Genomic DNA, 18,005 nt, shown 5'->3' on the forward strand with positions numbered 1-18,005 from the left:
CTGCTGGGGAACATGGGCAGGAGGGCGCTGTTGCACTCCCGTCTGGCTTGGGGGCTTCCCGTTGGGGCAGCTGGTCGGCCACAGTGTGAACAGGATGCAGGACCAGAAAGGCCTTTGGCCCAGTGACCCAGCAGGGCTGCTCTTCCACTCTTCTTCTGTACAGCATCCGCTCCCTGCCAATGATCAGGTGGTGGGTGCAGAGGCCTGTTGCGGTTCTCACTCACCCAGGGGCTCACACTTCTGCCCACGGACGTTGGGGTTCCCAGTGTAACCTGCAGCACACCTAGGAAAGGAGGAAGAGGCACGGGTGAGGGCCACATGGCTGTTACAGCCACCTGTTGAAGGGATGGGTTTGGCAGGCAGGTCCTTGTGAGTTACATGTCCCGGTGGAAGATCTTGGCGACGTGCGTGGCGGGGCCAGGCAGGGCTGTCGCCGGGCTCCACAGAACACAATACTGTGTAAAACCTCCACATGGTAATTTACATTTATATATGCATGTCTAAAAATAATTACTAGGATTTATTTACATTCCACCAGAGGGAAAGCCCGCCAGTTCAGTTCTACTCTACATCATCTCAAATGAAGTAAATACTTGAATTAACTTGCACCCCTTCCCCCCAGGTCATCCAAAGCCAAGCTTAATTGCCGCGCCTGGAGCATCTGCAGGAAGGGGCTGCGCAGCGTGTGCAGAGGGGAAAGCAAACCTCTCTCTCCTCAGCTGCACCCCCCCTGAAAAGTAATTGCCCTGTGTGGCAATTAACGTCAGGAAACAAAAACGCATCCGCTGGCAGCAGCGGACAGGCAGGAGTCTGTAGAACAGGTCCGAGGCCCTGAGAAATAGATTCAGGGCCAGTTCCTGTGGGGCTCGGCCTAATGCCGCCCCTAGGGACGGGGAACATAGGGCAGGGAAGGTGGTCCCAGAGATGTTCGGGGTGCCACAGCCGTTGGAATAGTGGGGGGCCCAGGGGGTCAGAACAAGAGGGAGGAGGGGGGCTGGTTACAACGATAGTGGGCTCCCGACGTTTCAGCGGCAGCCACACAATCACAGCGATGCCCCCCACCACCCCGCAGGCGCCAAGGTTCCAGGGAAAGCTGCACTCACTGTTCGCAGTACTGTCCGGTGTAGCCGGGCTCACAGGCCGTGCAGCGGTAGCCTCCGCCACCCAGGCTCTCACACGTCCGCGAGAACCTGACAGAAAGAAGCAGGCCCCGTTGCCGGGTCTTGGCTGAAACAGAGCCCCGCCACGCCGCCCCCCCCGCTTCCACCCCCCGTTACCAGCCCCCTGCCCAGAGAGACGACGAGACGCACTGATTCTCGGGGTCCGGCAAGGGGCAGGCACACGGCTGGCAGTCCTCAGGGGTGCCGGCGGTGGCGTCTCCGTGGAAGCCGGGCGCGCACTGCTCGCAGAACTCCCCCGCAGCCTGGTGCAGGCAGCTCTGGGGAGAGAGGGAAGAAAAGGTAGGCAACCGCAGCAAGGGGGCCGGTGGTGTGGGGGCAAAACATTTCGCCCCCCCCAGCCTAGTTCTGCTGCCGTGCTTCCCTACTGCTAAAAATGCACTGCTTGGTGAAATGCATCAGTAACGCAACGGGCGCCGTGCCAGTCAAACTGGGCCATCACAGAGTCCATTTGCTGAACGACACGTTTGGGTCGCTTTCGTTCAAAGACACTTCTAAGCACCGTACTGAACGCAGCGCATGAGAGGTCCCCAGCTTGCTGCTCCCGCAGGTGCACCGGACTCCAACACAGCAGGAGACCGGGGAAGGCAGCAGCAGCAGATCGTCGTTAAGCGCCGCGTGTTGCTACCGTACACAGGAGACAAGACTGCCTGCCTAGCCATGCCTGCTGGGAGAAGCCTGGCTAACGTGTGGTGGTCGGGAGCGCCACACAGCGGATGCCATGACGCGACAGGCCCTATTCCGAGCCGGGATGGAGCAGGCTTTCAAAATCTTGGGCGCCACCAGGAGGGCATCTCCTGATGAGCGCAGCAATCCAACGGGCCAGTAGGGGACCAGGCGATTTCTTCGGCATCCTGGTCCAGAGTTGTATTTAAGCGTTTCTGGGACTCTTACACGCACATGCACATACACCCTTTCTCCCCCAGAATTCTTGGGGGCCACAATCCAAGGAGAGAGGCTCTCTTGGAGATGCGATGCAGAGCACGCCTCGTGAAGGCACGTGACGTGGGCTTGCTCAGAGGCGGTTTCTTTTTGGTCGGAAGAGATTGCTCCCATTAGGCAAATGTTTGATATTTGTGCACGCCTGTGTGCATTTACATGATATTCCTGCCATGTGGGGACTAAGGGATGGACAGCGAAAGTGGACTTCGAGGGCTCTTATGGTCACAAAGAGACTTCTATTGAAAGCTTGGAAGGAGGAAACACCCACCACCTATCTATCATTCAATGGTCTGAAGGTCGTACCGCTCTCTCTGCATCTGCACGTACACCCTGCAGTCGTCAGTCTTGCTGGGATAATTATTCAGCGGTATGGCCTGCTTGTATTAATGGACATATTTAAGATACGAGTTCTGAATTTCTGTTAATGTTATTGCAAACTGGCATTGTCTCTTGCTATTTCTGGTCGTTGCTGTTATATCTGCAAATTAAAAATCAAGAACTGGAAACAGAAAAAGAGAAAAAGGCAACTGAGGGAGGCTCACCGAGCAGACTCCGGTCTCCGGGTGGCAGGTGTCTGAGTGCCCGTTGCACTCGCAGAGCGCGCAGTGGCCCAGGTAGAGGCCACCCCCCGTGCGAGTGTAGCCGGCTGCGCAGTCCTGCAAGAGAGGGGGTGGTCAGGGACGGGGCGGCCACAGGTGCTCAGGAGCCCCGTCGGGTCCCGCAGGTTGGCCCACCTGGCAGGAGAGCCCCTGGTATCCTGGTGGGCAGCGGCACTCCTCCACTTCTGGAGCCCGTGCCAAGCTGGTGTAGGTGGGCACGGCGGTCTCCATGCTGACGCCGGTGATGCTGGCCGACACCATGTCCGTGGAGAAAGTGGTGCGGATGAGGATCTCGTCCAGGTCGGCCAGCGCCATCATCAAGTGCTCCCGGGTGGCGGGCTGCCCGTCCGGTCGCTTCCAGAATTGCTGTGGAGAAAAGGGGGGAGAGTTGATCCCAGTAAGGGGGGGCTGGAGTCTCCAGCATGGTGCCCATGGGCATCAAGGCGCCAGTGGACACCTCTCCTGCCTGTCTCCGGGCTACCCACCCCTCCTGGGCACAACATTAAAAAGAAACAAACAAACAAATAAACTATAAAAACCACGCAATTACACCTTCAAAGACACATTAAAACAATAACTCTTCAACTGGCAAGCCAGACAAAACCCCAGCTATCAATTCCGCCTGTTAAACTGTAAAAACCTAAAATGCTAAAATGCCTGAGCAAAAAGGAAAATTTTAATTTGGTGCCAAAAAGGAAACAAAGGTGGTGCCAATCGTTATCCCCCTTGGGAGGGCATTCCAAAACCATGGTGGGGGTCACCACAAAGAAGTCCCTCTCCTTTGTAAAGGCACAGCGCGCGTCTCCCAGGATGCCAGCGCTACACTGGCCCTTACCTCCCGGAAGAGAATCTCGAAGCTTTTGCGTTCCTGGGGCCGGAGCTCAGGTAGGTAGGCCACCAGAGTGATGTCGTTGCCCTGAGGAAACACCAGCAGGAGGAGAGAGGGGTGTGTGCGTGTCCATCTTCTTCCACACACAAGGATATCCCACCCTGATGCCATTGCAGGCAGCCATATGCCACACCACACGCGCGATGTCCGCCGACACCCTCCCCATTGTGACAGCAACGCTGCCCCCTCCCGACCTGGCACCCCCGCTTTTGCGTGCCCTCCGGCCCCGCCACATTTTACATCTGATATCTGCTTTTAATCTGGCTTCTTGTGCTAACGCACTCTAGTGCTCTGTTTACAGGGGGGGAAACTGAGGCTGAGCCAGTGACGAAGCTTCAGGGGCAGATTTGAGCCAAATCTAATTCCCACTCTTTCTATACAATGGAACACACGCGCCCCTCATGCCAGTGACACAGCGCCCGCCCGCCCACCGCCGCATCTCCGGCTGTCCCAGTGTCAGAACACTGGAGGTGCTAAGGGACATTGGGAGGCCGGCAGAAGCACCGCAGGACAGCCCTGCGAGATCAGACCAAGGTCCCTCGAGTCCAGCACTCTGTTCACACAGTGGCCAGCCGCTGCCCACGGGGAGCCCGCGAGCAGGACACAAGCGCAGCAGCACCTCCCGCCCGTCTTCCCGAGAAGCTGGCGCACAGAGTCATACGGTCCCCGATTCTGGAGGCAGAGGCACGACAAGCCCCACTCCAGGCCCAGGCAGGACTTCTGCTGCGTGGGCCCCGATCCCCAGCACCAAGCCCAACGGCCAGCGAGCCGGGGTCTCCCCGCCCCCAGGCCTGGGCATGCCCACAGCCCCACTCCTTACGGTCATCTGCACGTCCGCGTCGGGCAGCGGGGTGCCTCTGCTGCCAGCGTTGTAGGACAGGGCGTAGCGAAGGCGCCCCCCGTAGGAGCCAACCTGCAAGGGCCGGAGGGGGAGCATCAGTCCGTCAGCCCGCCTGTGCCGGGCTTCGGCGAGTGTGACCACGCCGGAATGCGAAGAACCGGTCCCAAGGTCCTGAGCTCGGCGCTCCGTGCGCCTCTTAATGAGCCTCATTTATCCAGCGTATTTTTACCATCTCTGAGAAGCACAGGGTAGTTCTTCTCCCTCCCACCCCACTTTAGCCTCACGACAGCCCTGCGAGGTAGGCCAGGCTGAGAGATAGCAGGCAGCCCAGGATCACCCCTTCATGGCCCAAGTGGGGAATTAAAGCGGGGTCTCCCCAGTTATAGCTGGGCCCTCTCTAACCCAGCATTCCCCAACCCAGTGGCCCCTCCAGACATTTTGGATTCATCTGAAAGCAAAGAAAATTACCCCCCCCCCAGAACTATTGTTTTCTCCTGTGGAAATCTAAACAAGGTTGTAAAAAGATTACTGGACTGAAACTCATATGACTGAGAATTCTTTAATCAGCTCTAATTTATTCAAAGGAGAGGACTTTCTGGAGGTGCAACACAATAAGAAAGGAGATTATTTTGAAGCAATTCCACCAAGTCCCCCCCCCCCCCGGAAAGCTACTAGTAGCCTTTGGGGGGTAGCCTTATGTGCCCAATGAGAGTCCCTCCCTCTCTCATCTCTCTCCTTTGCTAAGCCACCTCTTGCCAAAATTCTTCCCAAACCCGAAGGAAGACGCCTCTCTCTATCAGCCACCAACGGTGCAATCCAGTGCCTGCCTACTCAGAAGTAAGCGCCACTGACTTCAATGAGGCTTACTCCCAGGTAAATGGATACAGGACTGCAGCCTAACTCACAAAATCCAGAGCTTCTTGGTGCAGAACGTGGGGGCAGGGGGTTGTGGGGGATACATAGCAAACACTCCCCTCCTTTCCAAGACATGGAGTGCCCTGCCTCTTGGATGGAGGGACCCCCAAAGCACAAGCCCCCCCCAGTTGGCCCAGGAACTGCACAGTTGCAGCCTTGCCACTGCTTATGCCCCCCTCACCTGTCTGGGCCGGCCTGAGACATTTTGCTGCCTGTGGCGAAGAACAAGATGCCCCCCCACCGTTTCACGTACAAAAGCCAGCTAGCCTGGTCGCTCAAGCAATGAGGATGGGGCAGTGTCCTCTACCGCACCCAAGGTAGCAGGCCAGCTTAGGGGGCACAGGGCAGGCGGTGTGGTACACAGCTCTCCTCCAGCACCCGGCTGCCACCGCCCAGCATCTGCCGCCCGTGGAAACTGCTTCACTCTGCCTTACGATAGGGCCGGCTGTGCACCCCTGGCCCAGGAACAGCTCCCATCAGGACCCAGAGTCCTCAACAGCTGCCCCACCGAGCCCTCTGTAGCAGGGGTGTAGAACCTTCTCCAGAGTCTGAGGGCCGAATGCCATTTCGGAGGAGCTCTTGGTAGCCGCATTCCAGGGGTGGCTGGGGCCGGCGGTAAACGGGGCGAAAAGCACCTGCCTGTTTCCGCTTGGAGCTCTTCCGGCTGGGAACTCGGCTTTCGGAGAGGCATTTCAGCCTTTTGGAATTGGGGGGAAAGCTACACAAAGGCCAGGAAAGCCGCCAAATGTTCAGTGGTTGGGGGAAAGGGGATGGGCTAGGAGAAGGGGGCGTGGCCATTTGGGGAACTTTGGTGGGCTGGGTTTGGCCCAGGGGCCTATGGTTCAGCAACCCTGCTCTATGGGCAGGTTACCTTGTCCCCCAGGAAGGCCTTTGGCAGCTCCCAGTAGAAAGTGGCCTCGGGAAGCAGAGAGAATCCCTTGAAGAGCAGCCAGTACTGAGACAGAAGAGGGAGAGGAACAGGTTCCAGCTGGCAGAGGGGTGACGCGCGAAAGCACACGCCACGCCAGGCAAAGGGGGTCACGCAGAGGGAAGGCCGTGGCTCCACAGCCCACCCCAAGCAAGCACACAGAAGGTGTCCCACGCCACAGGGCTGTAGAGACGCATTTCTGAGCGGCCACCCTGCAAGCGGGAGCTCACGTTGCATTCTGTGGGACGGACAACGCCAGTGCTGTTCTAGGCATCACTTCCAAGCCAAGACAAAGAAACTTTAGCATGGATGGCTTCTATAAATGCTGCACAGATTTCAGTGCCCCCCCTTCATTTTCTTTATGTCTTCAAGATGTCTGGATATTTCTGCCCTCAGTTCCAGACCGAGGTGGGTTTTCTGACCCCAAGGCAGAATCCAACCACCAGACAGCACCTTTTGCCCTGCCCACCTCACACGGACACACTCCGCATGCCGATCACCAAGCCCATGCATACGCCCCCCCCTCCCGCACACACCTGTGGGTACCTTTTTGGCCTCAGACACCCTGAGGCGGTGTTGGGAAGAGGAGAGCAGGTTGCTGGAGGCGTCCTTGGGTTGCCCGTTGGACGTCCCTTCTCCCTGAGGGGACTTGAGGCCAAGAGAAGGTGCAGGAGGGCTCAGAAAGAGAGGCAGGAAAGCAGGGGAAAGGTAGGTTGGCAGCAGGAAACACAATTGCCAGGGAGGGAGGGATGGAGGGAGGGGAAACAAAATCTATACTCCGAACTCTTCCCCAGATTTGCCTTCTAAACCCAACAGTGCAGGATGTGGAACCTCCGGGGGGATGCGGGAGGCAGGGGACTCCTCATTGGGAGGAGTGGTTGCTCCTTCCAGCGTCAGCCAAGTCCCTCTCTCTGTGCTGAGAGGCACAGAACTCAGCACAGAGAGCCGCAGAATGGGCAGAGCGTGGTGTCGCCCACCGATGTCATCTGGCCCGTGGAGAACCTGGCAGGGCGCAGTGTGGCCCCCACCCCGTTTTTGTTCTGCACCCCTGCGATACTGAGCGAGGGGCTTTCTCGTAAGGGTGGGGGAGAATGTTTCTCAGCACGCCCATACAGCGCCCACAAGGGGCAGAGCCGTACCTGGGGGTGTGAGCCAGCAGCAGCAGCCAGAGAAGGGGGGCGCAGAGAGGCCCTGGCCGAGGAGGGGACAGAGCGAGGAGGAGCAGCGAGACGCAGGCCAGGAGGGGCAGGGGGGGCCCAGGCGGCAGAGGGGCTCCCCTGTGCTGCCGGGGCGCGGGGGGACGCCGGCCCAGAGGTGAGGCGAGAAAGCATCTCCCAGATCTCGGCATCACGTCTCATCTGGGCTTCCCGCGCCTGAAGAAGGAGCAGAGACAGAGAGGGAGAAAGGAGGCAGGAGAGCGGGGAGACGGGCGAGGGAAGGGGGACCGAGAGCAGGGAAGCCTTCTCGGGCCGGGGGGGAGACCCCACGGGGGCCAGATGGGGCCAGCTGCAGGGCCACCCAACAAGCAGCCCGCTCTCCACCAACTGCTCCCCGCTCCATGCCGCCATCCACGTGGGCAGCCAGGCACAGCCCAGCCTGCCTTACCACGGCTGAGCATCCTCGGAAAAACGGACTCAAACCGACGGGCTCCTCTGTCATCCTGTCCAGCGCCGCCCCCGCCCCCCACGGCAACGGCGCCAGCCTCTCCCCCAAGTCCACACGGAGCCGCCCTTTGCACCCGTTACCTGGGCGGCTCGCCTGGCCCTGCTGCTGGAGCCCACGGAGCTGGGGATCCAGCCCGCAGCCACGTCCTTCCGCAACTGCTCCTCCGTCAGGGACGAGGAGTTCTGCTAGGGCAGGACATGGGAGGGGGTGACGCAGGAGAGCCGGCTGGCCCCTCTTCTCTCCTCCCTCCCTCCCTCTCTCCCTCCCAGAGTGCTCTGCTCTGAAGGTTGTCCCCCATCTCATCACAAGCACAGGGGCCCGTGCAAGGTCGGGGGGCGGGCGGGCGGGGGCAGCTGCAGGAACAGAGAAGCCACGAGAAGCTGCGAGATGCCACGAAGGGGAAGCGGATGGGAAACAAAGCAGGCCACGACTTCCATGGGAAAGGGAGGTAATCTGCCGATGGCCGGAGGGGACAGGCACATGCACCGGGGAGGGGAGCAAACCCCACCCATACCACACTAACCACTGGGCAGCGCTCTCAGTCCACCTGTCCTGAGCCACAGGCACTGAGCGTCCTCCGTGGCTTCTGCTTTCCAACCCGCCAAATCATTACAGCACCTCAGCAACGTGCAAATGATGGGCCATTGCCCCACAAGGCTCCTGCTTTCTGCTTCCCCCTCCCCAACTCAGCACCTCGCCCCCACCCCCAGAGGACAGGGCCCCTGAAGGACAAGCGCTGTGGGGTCCAAACGGAGATGCCGAAGTCCGGTCGGTGTACTGGACGGACAGCCCACCCTGGCTGGCCCCAGCCTCCTCCCCGCAGCCTGGTTTAGAACCACAGCAGCACACGCCCCAAAGGCACAGGAGCCCATCATGCCATGCTCCGTTACAGGCCCCGGCCCACATACCTTGTGGGCACGACGCATCCGAGCAAAGTAGGTCTCCTTCTGCCCAACAGTCCAGGCAGAAGAAATGAAAGAACGAGAGAGAGGAAGAGGGGAGAAGTGAGATAAAAGGGGCGAGTCATCTAGTCTCTGCTCGGTGCAGGCTCTGCAATGCACAGGAACACAGGCAGCAGCCTTGTGCTGGGCCAGGCCGCTGGTCCTTCCCGCCCAGCATTGTTAGCGCAGGACGCAGCACCAGCACCCAACAGCCGCACTCTGCCAGGAGAGCATCGTGGGGCCCGCCCTGCCTGCCGCTGCGCCCCAGCTCCCTCTGAACAAAGCTGGGAAGACATGCTCCGCAGATTTTGGAGCTGGCCAAAATACACCCGGGGGTCCCAGCGGAATCCCCAGCGAACATGTCATTTCCTGACCCCCTCCCAATGCCCACAGGACTGTCCGCTCCAGACCCTCAAGGGAGAAAAGATGTCTTCATGCAACACACACACAAGCCAATGGAACTCCCTGCTACAGGAAGTTGCGACAGCTGCTGCGAGAAGGTTTCGCCTAACGCCGAGCCGAAATCTGCTCCCCTGCCATTTCCCCCCACTGGTTCTAGTCCTGCCTGTGAGAGCAACAAAGAACAGGTCTGCTCCACCTTCTGCATGACGGCCTTTCAGAGATGTGGCAACCATCACAATGTCCCTTTCACCTTCTGCTTTGTGGCTCTGCTGGGCAGCTGCCTCCCTAACCACCTTCACAGCAACTAACAGCTGCGTTCTCCCTTCCCTCTCGTCATCTTCCAAGACGGCATCCCCCACACCTCCACTACCCTCCAGGAGGCCTTTTCCAGAGCCAGAGAGAGGGTTTGGCATGGCGGAAAAACTTCTGGGTGCATCCAGGAACCACCCAGACTCCTGGCAGACGTGCCACATTATCTTGGCAAGGGGGCGCATTCTCTCCGTTTCCTTGCACACTGTTTGGAAACATCCAGAGTGATTTAAGCTGGTGGGAGACAAGTTGAACTGCCATGGTTTCCCGCAGAGAAACACTGGGAATCGTAGGGTGGTTATTGCAGGGGGGAGGGCTTCCTTCCTTCCTTTCCTCCCTCCAATTCTCAAGAATTCCCTAGAGCTGCCAAAGGCCTTCCTGGGGGACAAGTTAATCTGCCTGTAGAGCAGGGGTGTCGAAACTGAGGACCGTGGGCCAAACCTGGCCCTCTGGAGTTCCCCAGAAGACCGTGCTCCATTCCCCTGGCCCCATCCCCTTCTCCCAACCATACAGTAGTTTGGAGCCCTCTCACCCCATTTTAAAAGGTTGAAACATTTCTCCTCAGGCCGAGTTACTGGCAGGAAGAGCTTTATGCTAAAATAGGCTGGTATTTTTTATATGTTGGGCCTGCCCTGTTTGCCTATGGCCCCACCCACTGCTGGAATGCGGCCCCCGAGAGCTTCTCTGAAATGGAAGGTTCTGCACCCCTGGGCTAGAAGAAGCAAAACGCAAAGGTAACCCATAAGTAAAATTCCAAAACCCACCTGCTTTTTTATAACACCTTGCCTGATGAAGAGACTGGGAGATCTCAAAAGCCTGCAGATTTTTTGTAACCTTTTGGTCGGCCTAATAACGGGATTATGCTAATATGGGCTAGGGGGAGGGAATAACCATGAAACCAGTCAACATTGGCAATGTGGGCTTCCCTGAAGAGCCCTGGGTTCTCCTCACCCCATCCTCCCTGGGGACACTCTGTGGGTTCCCTCCCGCACTCAGTGCCTTGATTGACAACCACCAGGAACAGGGAGGTGTGAAGAACGAGAAAGGACTGGCAGGGAGACCAGACATCACAGGGATGGGCCCAAGAGCTAAAGGCCCCAAGCGACCGAAACGTCACGGTGGGCGTGATCCGTTCTTCCCACCCCTTGCCTCCGACGCACCTTGTCACCCAGGTAGGCCTCTGGCAGCTGCCAGTAGTAGGTCTGCTGCCCCAGCTCGCCAAAACGGCCGTAGGAGAGCTGAGGACCCTCAGGGGACATCTCCACTGAGAAGCCGGTCTGGATGCGGGTGGTGCGCTGGCGGTTGACCAGAGCAAAGCCCTGGGAGTTCCCGGGAAGGAAGGAGCTGGTGACCTGAGAAGGAGGGGAAGAAGACCAGGGGTGGCTTAAGAGCGCCCGCCGGAAGGAGGGAGGGAGGGAGGCCAAATCCGGGCAGGGAAAGCGCCCCTTACCACGTCCCGGTAGTGGGTGGAGCTGGTGCACTGCTGGGTGACGCCCATGCAGAAGCACGGCAGGCAGCCTTCCGGGTTCTCCGGGCTCAGGTGGAAGTGATGCGGGCGGCAGGTGCCGCAGGACGGCCCCTCCGCGTGGGCCTGTTGGGGGAAAGAGATGCGGGCTGGCAGAGCAAAAGGCACGGAGAGACAACACTCCCGAGCCTGGGCAGACCAGCTGGGACGTGGGCTCACAGGAGCCACGGAATGGGCAAGAGCACGGGGCATCAAGCCACGCCAGGTGGGGAGAAAGTGCAGGAGGAGACATTTTTCTCCCACTCTTGTAAGACTAGAACCCAAAAAGGAGCCATGTCATGAAACGGAATGGCGGGAGATTCGGGACAGATCAAAGGAAGAGCTTGTCCACACCGCACAGAGTTAAACTGTGGAACTCGCTGCCACAGGGTGCAATGATGGCTGCCACTTGGACAGCCTTAAAAGGGGATTAGAGTGGGCAGGGGGCTTGTGCTCCTCCAGAGGATGTTGGACTGCAGCTCCCATCAGCCCTCACCAAGGGCGAAGGCTGATGGGAGTTGCAGTCCACCACCACCCCCTGCCCCCCGAGGGCCATCCTTGGATTAGACAGATGTGTGGAGGCGATCAGTGGCTCCTAGTCCAAATGGCTCTATCTTACCTCCAGGGTATCCCAGAGCCCGAGAGGGGGGTGCTATGATGGTGCGCCTGTCCTGCTGGGGGGCTTCCCACAGAGTCTCTGGTTCGCCACTGGGGGCACAGGACGCTGGACCCCGCATCAGGGATTGTGGCCGGGTAAAGTCCCTCAGGCAGCACGTGGTGCAAGTGTGTGTGGGGGGGGGATTCTTGGGAAGGAAACTCTGGCGGCGGCAGCAAGGAAACATGAGCAGTAGCTTGGGGAGTGAGAGAGGTCTGTTTCAGGGGAGTGGGCTCGGGGGTGGGGAAGTGCTAACCGGGTCCCCAGCACCCCCCCTCAGGTCTTCCCAAGGTCCCCCTGCGGATGCTTACCTTACACTGGCACTGCCCGCCGGCATCACACTGGCTGCTGATGCTGCCATGGGGGTCGCAGCGGCACCCGATGCCTGAATCTGGAAGGAGGGGGATGGAAAAGGAGCGCTGAGGGGGCTGGGGGCGCTTAGCTCCTGGCCAGGGAACTTCTGCCTCGTCCCCCTGGTCACATTTGCTGCCCCCCCACTGGCCCCAAAGCCACCTCTGACCCATCCTAGTCCCGTGACGGGGGGGGGGGGAGGCACTCTGGACAAGCTCAGGGGCACTCTCCGCTTTGTCGTCATTACTCCACAGGTTCCAGAGCTGGCTCTCAAAATAAGTCCTGGGGCGAAACCTCGCGGCCGTCTACTGCACATTGAGCTCAGAGGCAGTTTTCTATCCTCACTGCGCCCACCGCCAAAAATCTTTCAAGAATGGTTCTCGTTGGACTCCAGAAATGGTCGACATCCGCGCAGCTGTGGCCCCCCTCCCTGCCGATCACAGCCCCCATCCAAAGGTCGAGCTCACCTGTGCAGGGTCGTCCCTGGCTGGGGTCCCCCATGTAGCCTGGAGCGCACCTGGCCCAGGAGAAGAGGGCTGTGTTAAGGAGGCAGGAGCAGGACGGCCCACCGCTGGAGGGTCTCTTTCAGCTCTTGCCGGTCTCAGAAAGACCCGGACACTGAAGCCCCGCCGCCACCCGCCCGCCCCGGTCAGCTCCTGGGCAAGGCACGCCCTCCTGGGCAGCAGGCGCCCCACTAGCCCGCACCACAGAGCGGCCCCGCCACCGCCACTGTAATCCCGCTTCTGAGGTGTTCATATTGAGTTTTGCCATAGTTGGGTTTTAGGGTTTTAAATTCTGTGATCTACCCAGAGCACTTTGGCTATTGGGCAGTCTAGAAATGTAATACATTGATTGATTGATTGAATGAAATACTTTTTCTCCAAGGAACTCAGGGCAACATTCACCCCCCGCCACCATTTTAACCTCACAACAACCCTGCGAGGTAGGTTAGGCAGGCAGAGAGACAGAGACAGAGAGCGCAGCTGCTCCAAGGTCTTTCAAAGAGAACCGTGTAGAGGAGTGAGACTGAGATGTGGGGCTCCCCGGTCCTAGCCCAACTCCCTAAGATGGGGGTATGCATCAGTCTCTCCCTCTCTCTCTTACATACACCTCACCTCTCGCTCAGGACCCAAACAGACATTACTTTAAATTCCATTATCCAGGAGCTACATCCTTTTTTTCATTTTTTTGCTCTAGAGTGAAAGATGGGGAACCTAGCAGGAGGTTTAATACTCCCCCAGCCCACTGTGGGCCCAATTCATCCTTGCGCCCACGCTCGAGTAACAATGAAAAAAAAAAAAGCTGTAGCTGCTAGATACAGATTTAAAACAAGGTCAGTTTGGGACGTCGGCACGGGGATGGGGAGATGTAAACTGCCCCTCCTGGTGGACTGAGGACCCACGCTCCCCGCTGCCCAGCTGATCAGCGCTGGAAACAGCTGCGGGGGTGCTGATGGAAACACCCCTCAGCATGCTGCCAGGCATGCAAATCAGCGGGGGGCCGGGGCCGGGCCCATGGGCTGTGCTGAAGCCGCCCGAGGACAGCGTGCGCCCACAGGTTGCCCATCTATGTTCTCAGCGACGACACCCCGCGTGAGGGGGATGCTTGTTTGGCCAGCCTGGAGGCTCGGCCAAGGGCGAGGCCCAGGGCGCGCTGGCTGGCACGGTCACCCTAGCCGGCCTACCTTTCGCACTGACGCCCGACGTAGCCTGGGGCGCAGGAGTCGCAGGTGGGCTGCCCGTCCGCGTCCACGAAGCAGGTCTGGGTGGCCCTGGGAGAGGGAAGACCAGCGGGTGAGCAGTGCGCCCGGACTGCCCCTCCGAGGGTCACGGGAGACCGGGGGCTGGCGGCGGGACCTACTGGCTGGCAGAGGGCGGCCCGTGGCACGGGCAGCGGCGGCATTCTCCGTGCCTGGCGTCGCCGAAGAAGCCTGGCTGGCAGCGCTCGCATCGGGGGCCTTCCGTATTGTCCCGGCAGTTCTGGGAGGAAGGAAGGAAGGTTGGGGGAGAGGTATTGCCAGGCCACCTGGCTGAAAGACTCGCGATGCCCAGCCCTGGCTAAGCTCCCTCTGCCACGCTCACGGAGGAGGAGGGGCTGCTGCCTTCCCCAACCTACGGCCCTCCCGATGCCTTGGACTACAACTCCCAACATCCCACAGCTGGCTGGGGATGCTGGGAGTTGTAGCCCAACACATCAGGAGAGGCCCAGGTTGCGAAAGCTAGGCTATGCCTTTTCCCATGGCACTTTATCCCCCGCCCCACACACACTCACCTGTGACCACCCTGTCATCCTAGGAGACCCACATGGCAGCTCCAGAGGGCTTCCTGGGCCTTGGCAGCAGCACCCAAAAGTGATTTGCCAGAGCCAGCCCCCCTCCCCCCCAGCGGCCAGCCCCTCCCTCACCTGGCAGTCCCCCGTCTCGGCGTCACACTCGACTGCGTGTCCGCTGCAGTCACAGGGCTCGCAGGTGCCCAGGTAGAGGCCGCTGGTGGTGCGCGAGTAGCCAACGTCACAGTCCTGGGAAAGGGAGACGGATCTAAGCTCAGCAAGTTGGGGGGAGGGGTCAGCTGCCCTTCCTTTTCCACAAAGGGGCTTTCTGATCAATCCCCCCCCCCCCGTGCACCACCACCTCAGTGCTGACTGGCTTGCAAAGGAGATGAGAGGGGAAGCACAGCCATGTGACCAGCCCTGCCAAAACAGCCCTTGCTTTTTTCCTCTTCCCTTGCCATCCCCTTTTCCTTGTGTGTCGTGTCTTTTTAGATGGTAAGCCAGCAGGCAGAGACTGGCTGATTTTACTGACTGCATGTAAACCAGTCCAGAAGCCCTTCTGGCTAAGGAGCTGGATAAAAATACTTTAGATACATAAACAGAAAAATAAAAATGCCAAGATGATAAAAACAACAAAATCTTTTGAGGCACTTAAAGACTAATGCAGAGGTAGGCGGCCTGGGGCCCTTCAGATGTTTTGGCCTACAACTCCCATAATCTCTGACCATTAGCCATACTACCTGGAGCTGATGGGAGTAGTAGCCCCAAAGATCTGGAGGGTACCAGGTTGTCTACACCTGGACTAATGGATTCATGGTGGCAACAGAACCTCCTTCTCCAGATGCAGGATGTTTTATCCTCAGTTGGCAGATAGACAGACAGACAGAGGATAGAGAGAAACATAAAAACTCAAGAGTGGTACTGAGAAAGAAAATAGTCCAGTGGAGCTAAAAGGTGATAAAGCAGAAGATATATACCCTGTGACATTTCCATGCAAATGTATACCTGCTGTGTTTTCTGTACCGAGAGAGAAACCCTTGGTCCGAACTGAGTCCGAAATGAATTCAATCAAACTTCCTGATTTGTTCTAATGCTGTCATTTCACGGGGGTGTCTCTTTTTGTCATCAAGACAGTAGGACACTTTGATCGTGGGAAGGGGCAGCCTCGGGGTTGTGGGCAGGTTCTGCTCACCTGGCAAGAAGGTCCACGGTATCCTCGTGGGCACGTGCACTCCTCAACCTCCAGGGCTGGGTCCAGGCCGGTGGGATGTGGCACAGCCACGTCCATGTGGATGCCAGAGATCCTGCGAGGGGGAGACCACGATGAGCGAGGTCGCTCTGCCTGGGGGAAGGACGCACCCAGCGCTTCTGGAGCCTTGTCATCCCAGGAACGCCCCGGTGCCGCTGGCGGCAAGACGAAGTCCTCAGAGGAAGCCCCCCGTGGATTATTGCCCCGCCTGAATCCAGAGCGGACCAGAACCACCGCCCCATCGTCGGCAGGGCGAGCCCCATATGCAGACCACCTGCCTCCCCCCACACACGGCACCTGCTCTCCAACGGCTGCTCAGAGTGCGAGGCCCGAATCATGAAGACGTCGATGTCGGCCAGCGCCATCAGGAGGTGCTCACGGGTGGCATTCTGTCCGTCGGCACGACGCCAGGCTTGCTGCCAAGGGACAGACGTGCAAGGGTGAGTCTCCCGCCTCAGCATGTGTGCCCAGGGGGCAGAGCGCAGGGAAAAGAGCCTCCGGATGGGCCGGGAAGGAGAGTGGCAGCTTCTGTCCCGCCCTAAACAAACTGGGGGTGAGCCAGTCAGAGCTGCTTTGGAGCCAAGAGGTCTCATTCCTCCAGGCAGCGCAATGGGCAAGGGCCACAGCTCAGTGGTGCAGCCCCGCCTTGCCGGCAGAGGGGCCCAGGCTCGATCCCCGGCAGCATCTCCAGGCAGGGCTGGGAAAGAATCCTGCCTGCAACCCTGAGGAGCCATGGCTGCCAGCCAGTGTCAACAAAACTGGGCTGGATGGGCTAGTGGCCTGACTCAATATAAGACAGCTTCCTTCGTTCCTATTTAAAGCAGCCCTTTATTCAGAACCACGAGGACTAGAAACTTAAGAATGGACAGTAGCAAAATGGTAGAGCACCTGATTTTTGTGTAAAGGTTCCAGCTGCGGTCCCAGTTTCGATCCCTGGCATCTCTAGGTAGGGCTGGGAAAACCCCTGCCTGAAACCCTGGGGAGCTGCTGCTGCCAGTCAGTGTCGACAATACTGGGCTGGATGGACCCTGGGTCAGACACGGTACCAGGCGGCTTCCTGTGTTGCCAACAAAGGGCCTGCCCAGCTGCCACCTGAAGTAGTCTCACCTCCCGGAAGGGCACTGTGAAGGTAGTGGGCACCCCGGGCAGGGGGCTCGTTTCCGCCATATGCTCCAGGAAAATGCCGTTCCCCTGCAGCAGAACGTCGGGCTGCCCCCGCAGCCGTGGGAAGCCAGGGTAAGTGCTGTGGGTGATGGTGTAGCGCAGCTCTCCACCGTACGAGGTCACCTGGAGACAGAGGCAGCATTGCTTCCACCAAATACTTAATCATATTTTTGGAAGGGTCTAATAGCTAGGAAGACAGGAAATTCGAAACAGGGATGTTTTTGGTAGCAGCAGACAATGAAACTTACTCTACAATCCTATACCTCAGCTAAGCTGGTAATACAACTCCCAGCACGCCCCAGCCAGCATGGAAAAAAATGGGAGTTCCAGTGCAACACATATTTAAATAAATAAATATATATAATATATTCACTGCTGGTTTTTATCACGTTCTCACTGTTTTATTGTGTTTTCATCCCTCTTAATACTGCATTGGTTTTATGTGTTTTTATTGTTGTACGCTGTGTTGGGACAGCTTCTGCCCTGGAAGGTGACCAAGAAATATTTTAAATAAATAAAATAAATAACAAATAAATAAATAAATCTGGAGGGCACCAGGTTGGGCATTCAAGTCTATATCTATTATATGTTAAAACCATTACGCACCTTAGGAGAAAAAGGAAATTCAGAACAGCGTTCCTATAAAGGAAAAGAGAGAGGGGGCACCGCACCTTGTCTCCCCTGAAGCGCTCCGGCAGCACCCAATAGTACACGTCACGGGGCAGCGTGTGGAAGGAGGAGAAGGTGAGCTCCGAGCCCTCCGTGAAGCGGATGCCCTCGGTGACCGTCCGGCTGCTGGCGGAGTTGGAGAGGCTGAATTGCTCCCTCTCGGCGTCTTCGTACGACACTCGTACCTGGGATCAGAGAACAGGGGCTATCAGCAGGGAAAGGAGAGCCAGTGTGGTGTGGTGGCTGGAGTCCTGGACTGGAGAGATCCGGGTTCTAGTCCCCACTCAGTTTTGAACTTCACTGAGTGACTCTGGGCCAGTCTCAGCCTAACCTACCCCACAGGGTTGTTGTGAGGATTAAAGGAGAGAGGAGGATGATCACGTAGGCTGCTTTGGGCTCCTCACAAGTGGGAAACAGGTGGGATATAAATGTAAAAATAAATGCACAGATAATTTAAAAAAGGACGCGGGGAAGGGGCTGGAAGACGAATGCAGCGGGATCCAAGGGCTGGGCCTTTGCTGGGGATCAGCGCTTCT

At 58.2% G+C, this 18,005-nt stretch overlaps 1 protein-coding gene across 1 annotated transcript in view; it reads right to left on the reverse strand.

The window, feature by feature from the left end:
• HSPG2 (heparan sulfate proteoglycan 2) overlaps positions 1-18,005 on the reverse strand; it is a 127,535-nt gene that overhangs the window by 47,542 nt on the left and 61,988 nt on the right. Inside the window, exons 25-46 of the mRNA XM_084822320.1 lie at positions 17,472-17,654; positions 16,744-16,923; positions 15,934-16,052; positions 15,580-15,691; positions 14,523-14,636; positions 13,980-14,098; positions 13,804-13,890; positions 12,587-12,636; positions 12,080-12,159; positions 11,060-11,200; positions 10,770-10,961; positions 8,866-8,904; positions 8,038-8,142; positions 6,839-6,931; positions 6,236-6,319; positions 4,429-4,521; positions 3,555-3,635; positions 2,855-3,085; positions 2,663-2,776; positions 1,311-1,438; positions 1,104-1,190; positions 225-283 (exon numbers count right to left, since the gene is read on the reverse strand). Coding sequence (XP_084678446.1) covers positions 225-283; positions 1,104-1,190; positions 1,311-1,438; positions 2,663-2,776; positions 2,855-3,085; positions 3,555-3,635; positions 4,429-4,521; positions 6,236-6,319; positions 6,839-6,931; positions 8,038-8,142; positions 8,866-8,904; positions 10,770-10,961; positions 11,060-11,200; positions 12,080-12,159; positions 12,587-12,636; positions 13,804-13,890; positions 13,980-14,098; positions 14,523-14,636; positions 15,580-15,691; positions 15,934-16,052; positions 16,744-16,923; positions 17,472-17,654 — 2,491 coding nt within the window. The remainder of the gene's footprint in view (positions 1-224; positions 284-1,103; positions 1,191-1,310; positions 1,439-2,662; positions 2,777-2,854; positions 3,086-3,554; positions 3,636-4,428; positions 4,522-6,235; positions 6,320-6,838; positions 6,932-8,037; positions 8,143-8,865; positions 8,905-10,769; positions 10,962-11,059; positions 11,201-12,079; positions 12,160-12,586; positions 12,637-13,803; positions 13,891-13,979; positions 14,099-14,522; positions 14,637-15,579; positions 15,692-15,933; positions 16,053-16,743; positions 16,924-17,471; positions 17,655-18,005) is intronic.

This window comes from Heloderma suspectum, chromosome 15 (genome assembly GCF_057233095.1).
Source record: "Heloderma suspectum isolate Gila_16-S chromosome 15, 16-S_ref, whole genome shotgun sequence".
Classification (NCBI taxonomy): Eukaryota; Metazoa; Chordata; class Lepidosauria; order Squamata; family Helodermatidae; genus Heloderma; species Heloderma suspectum.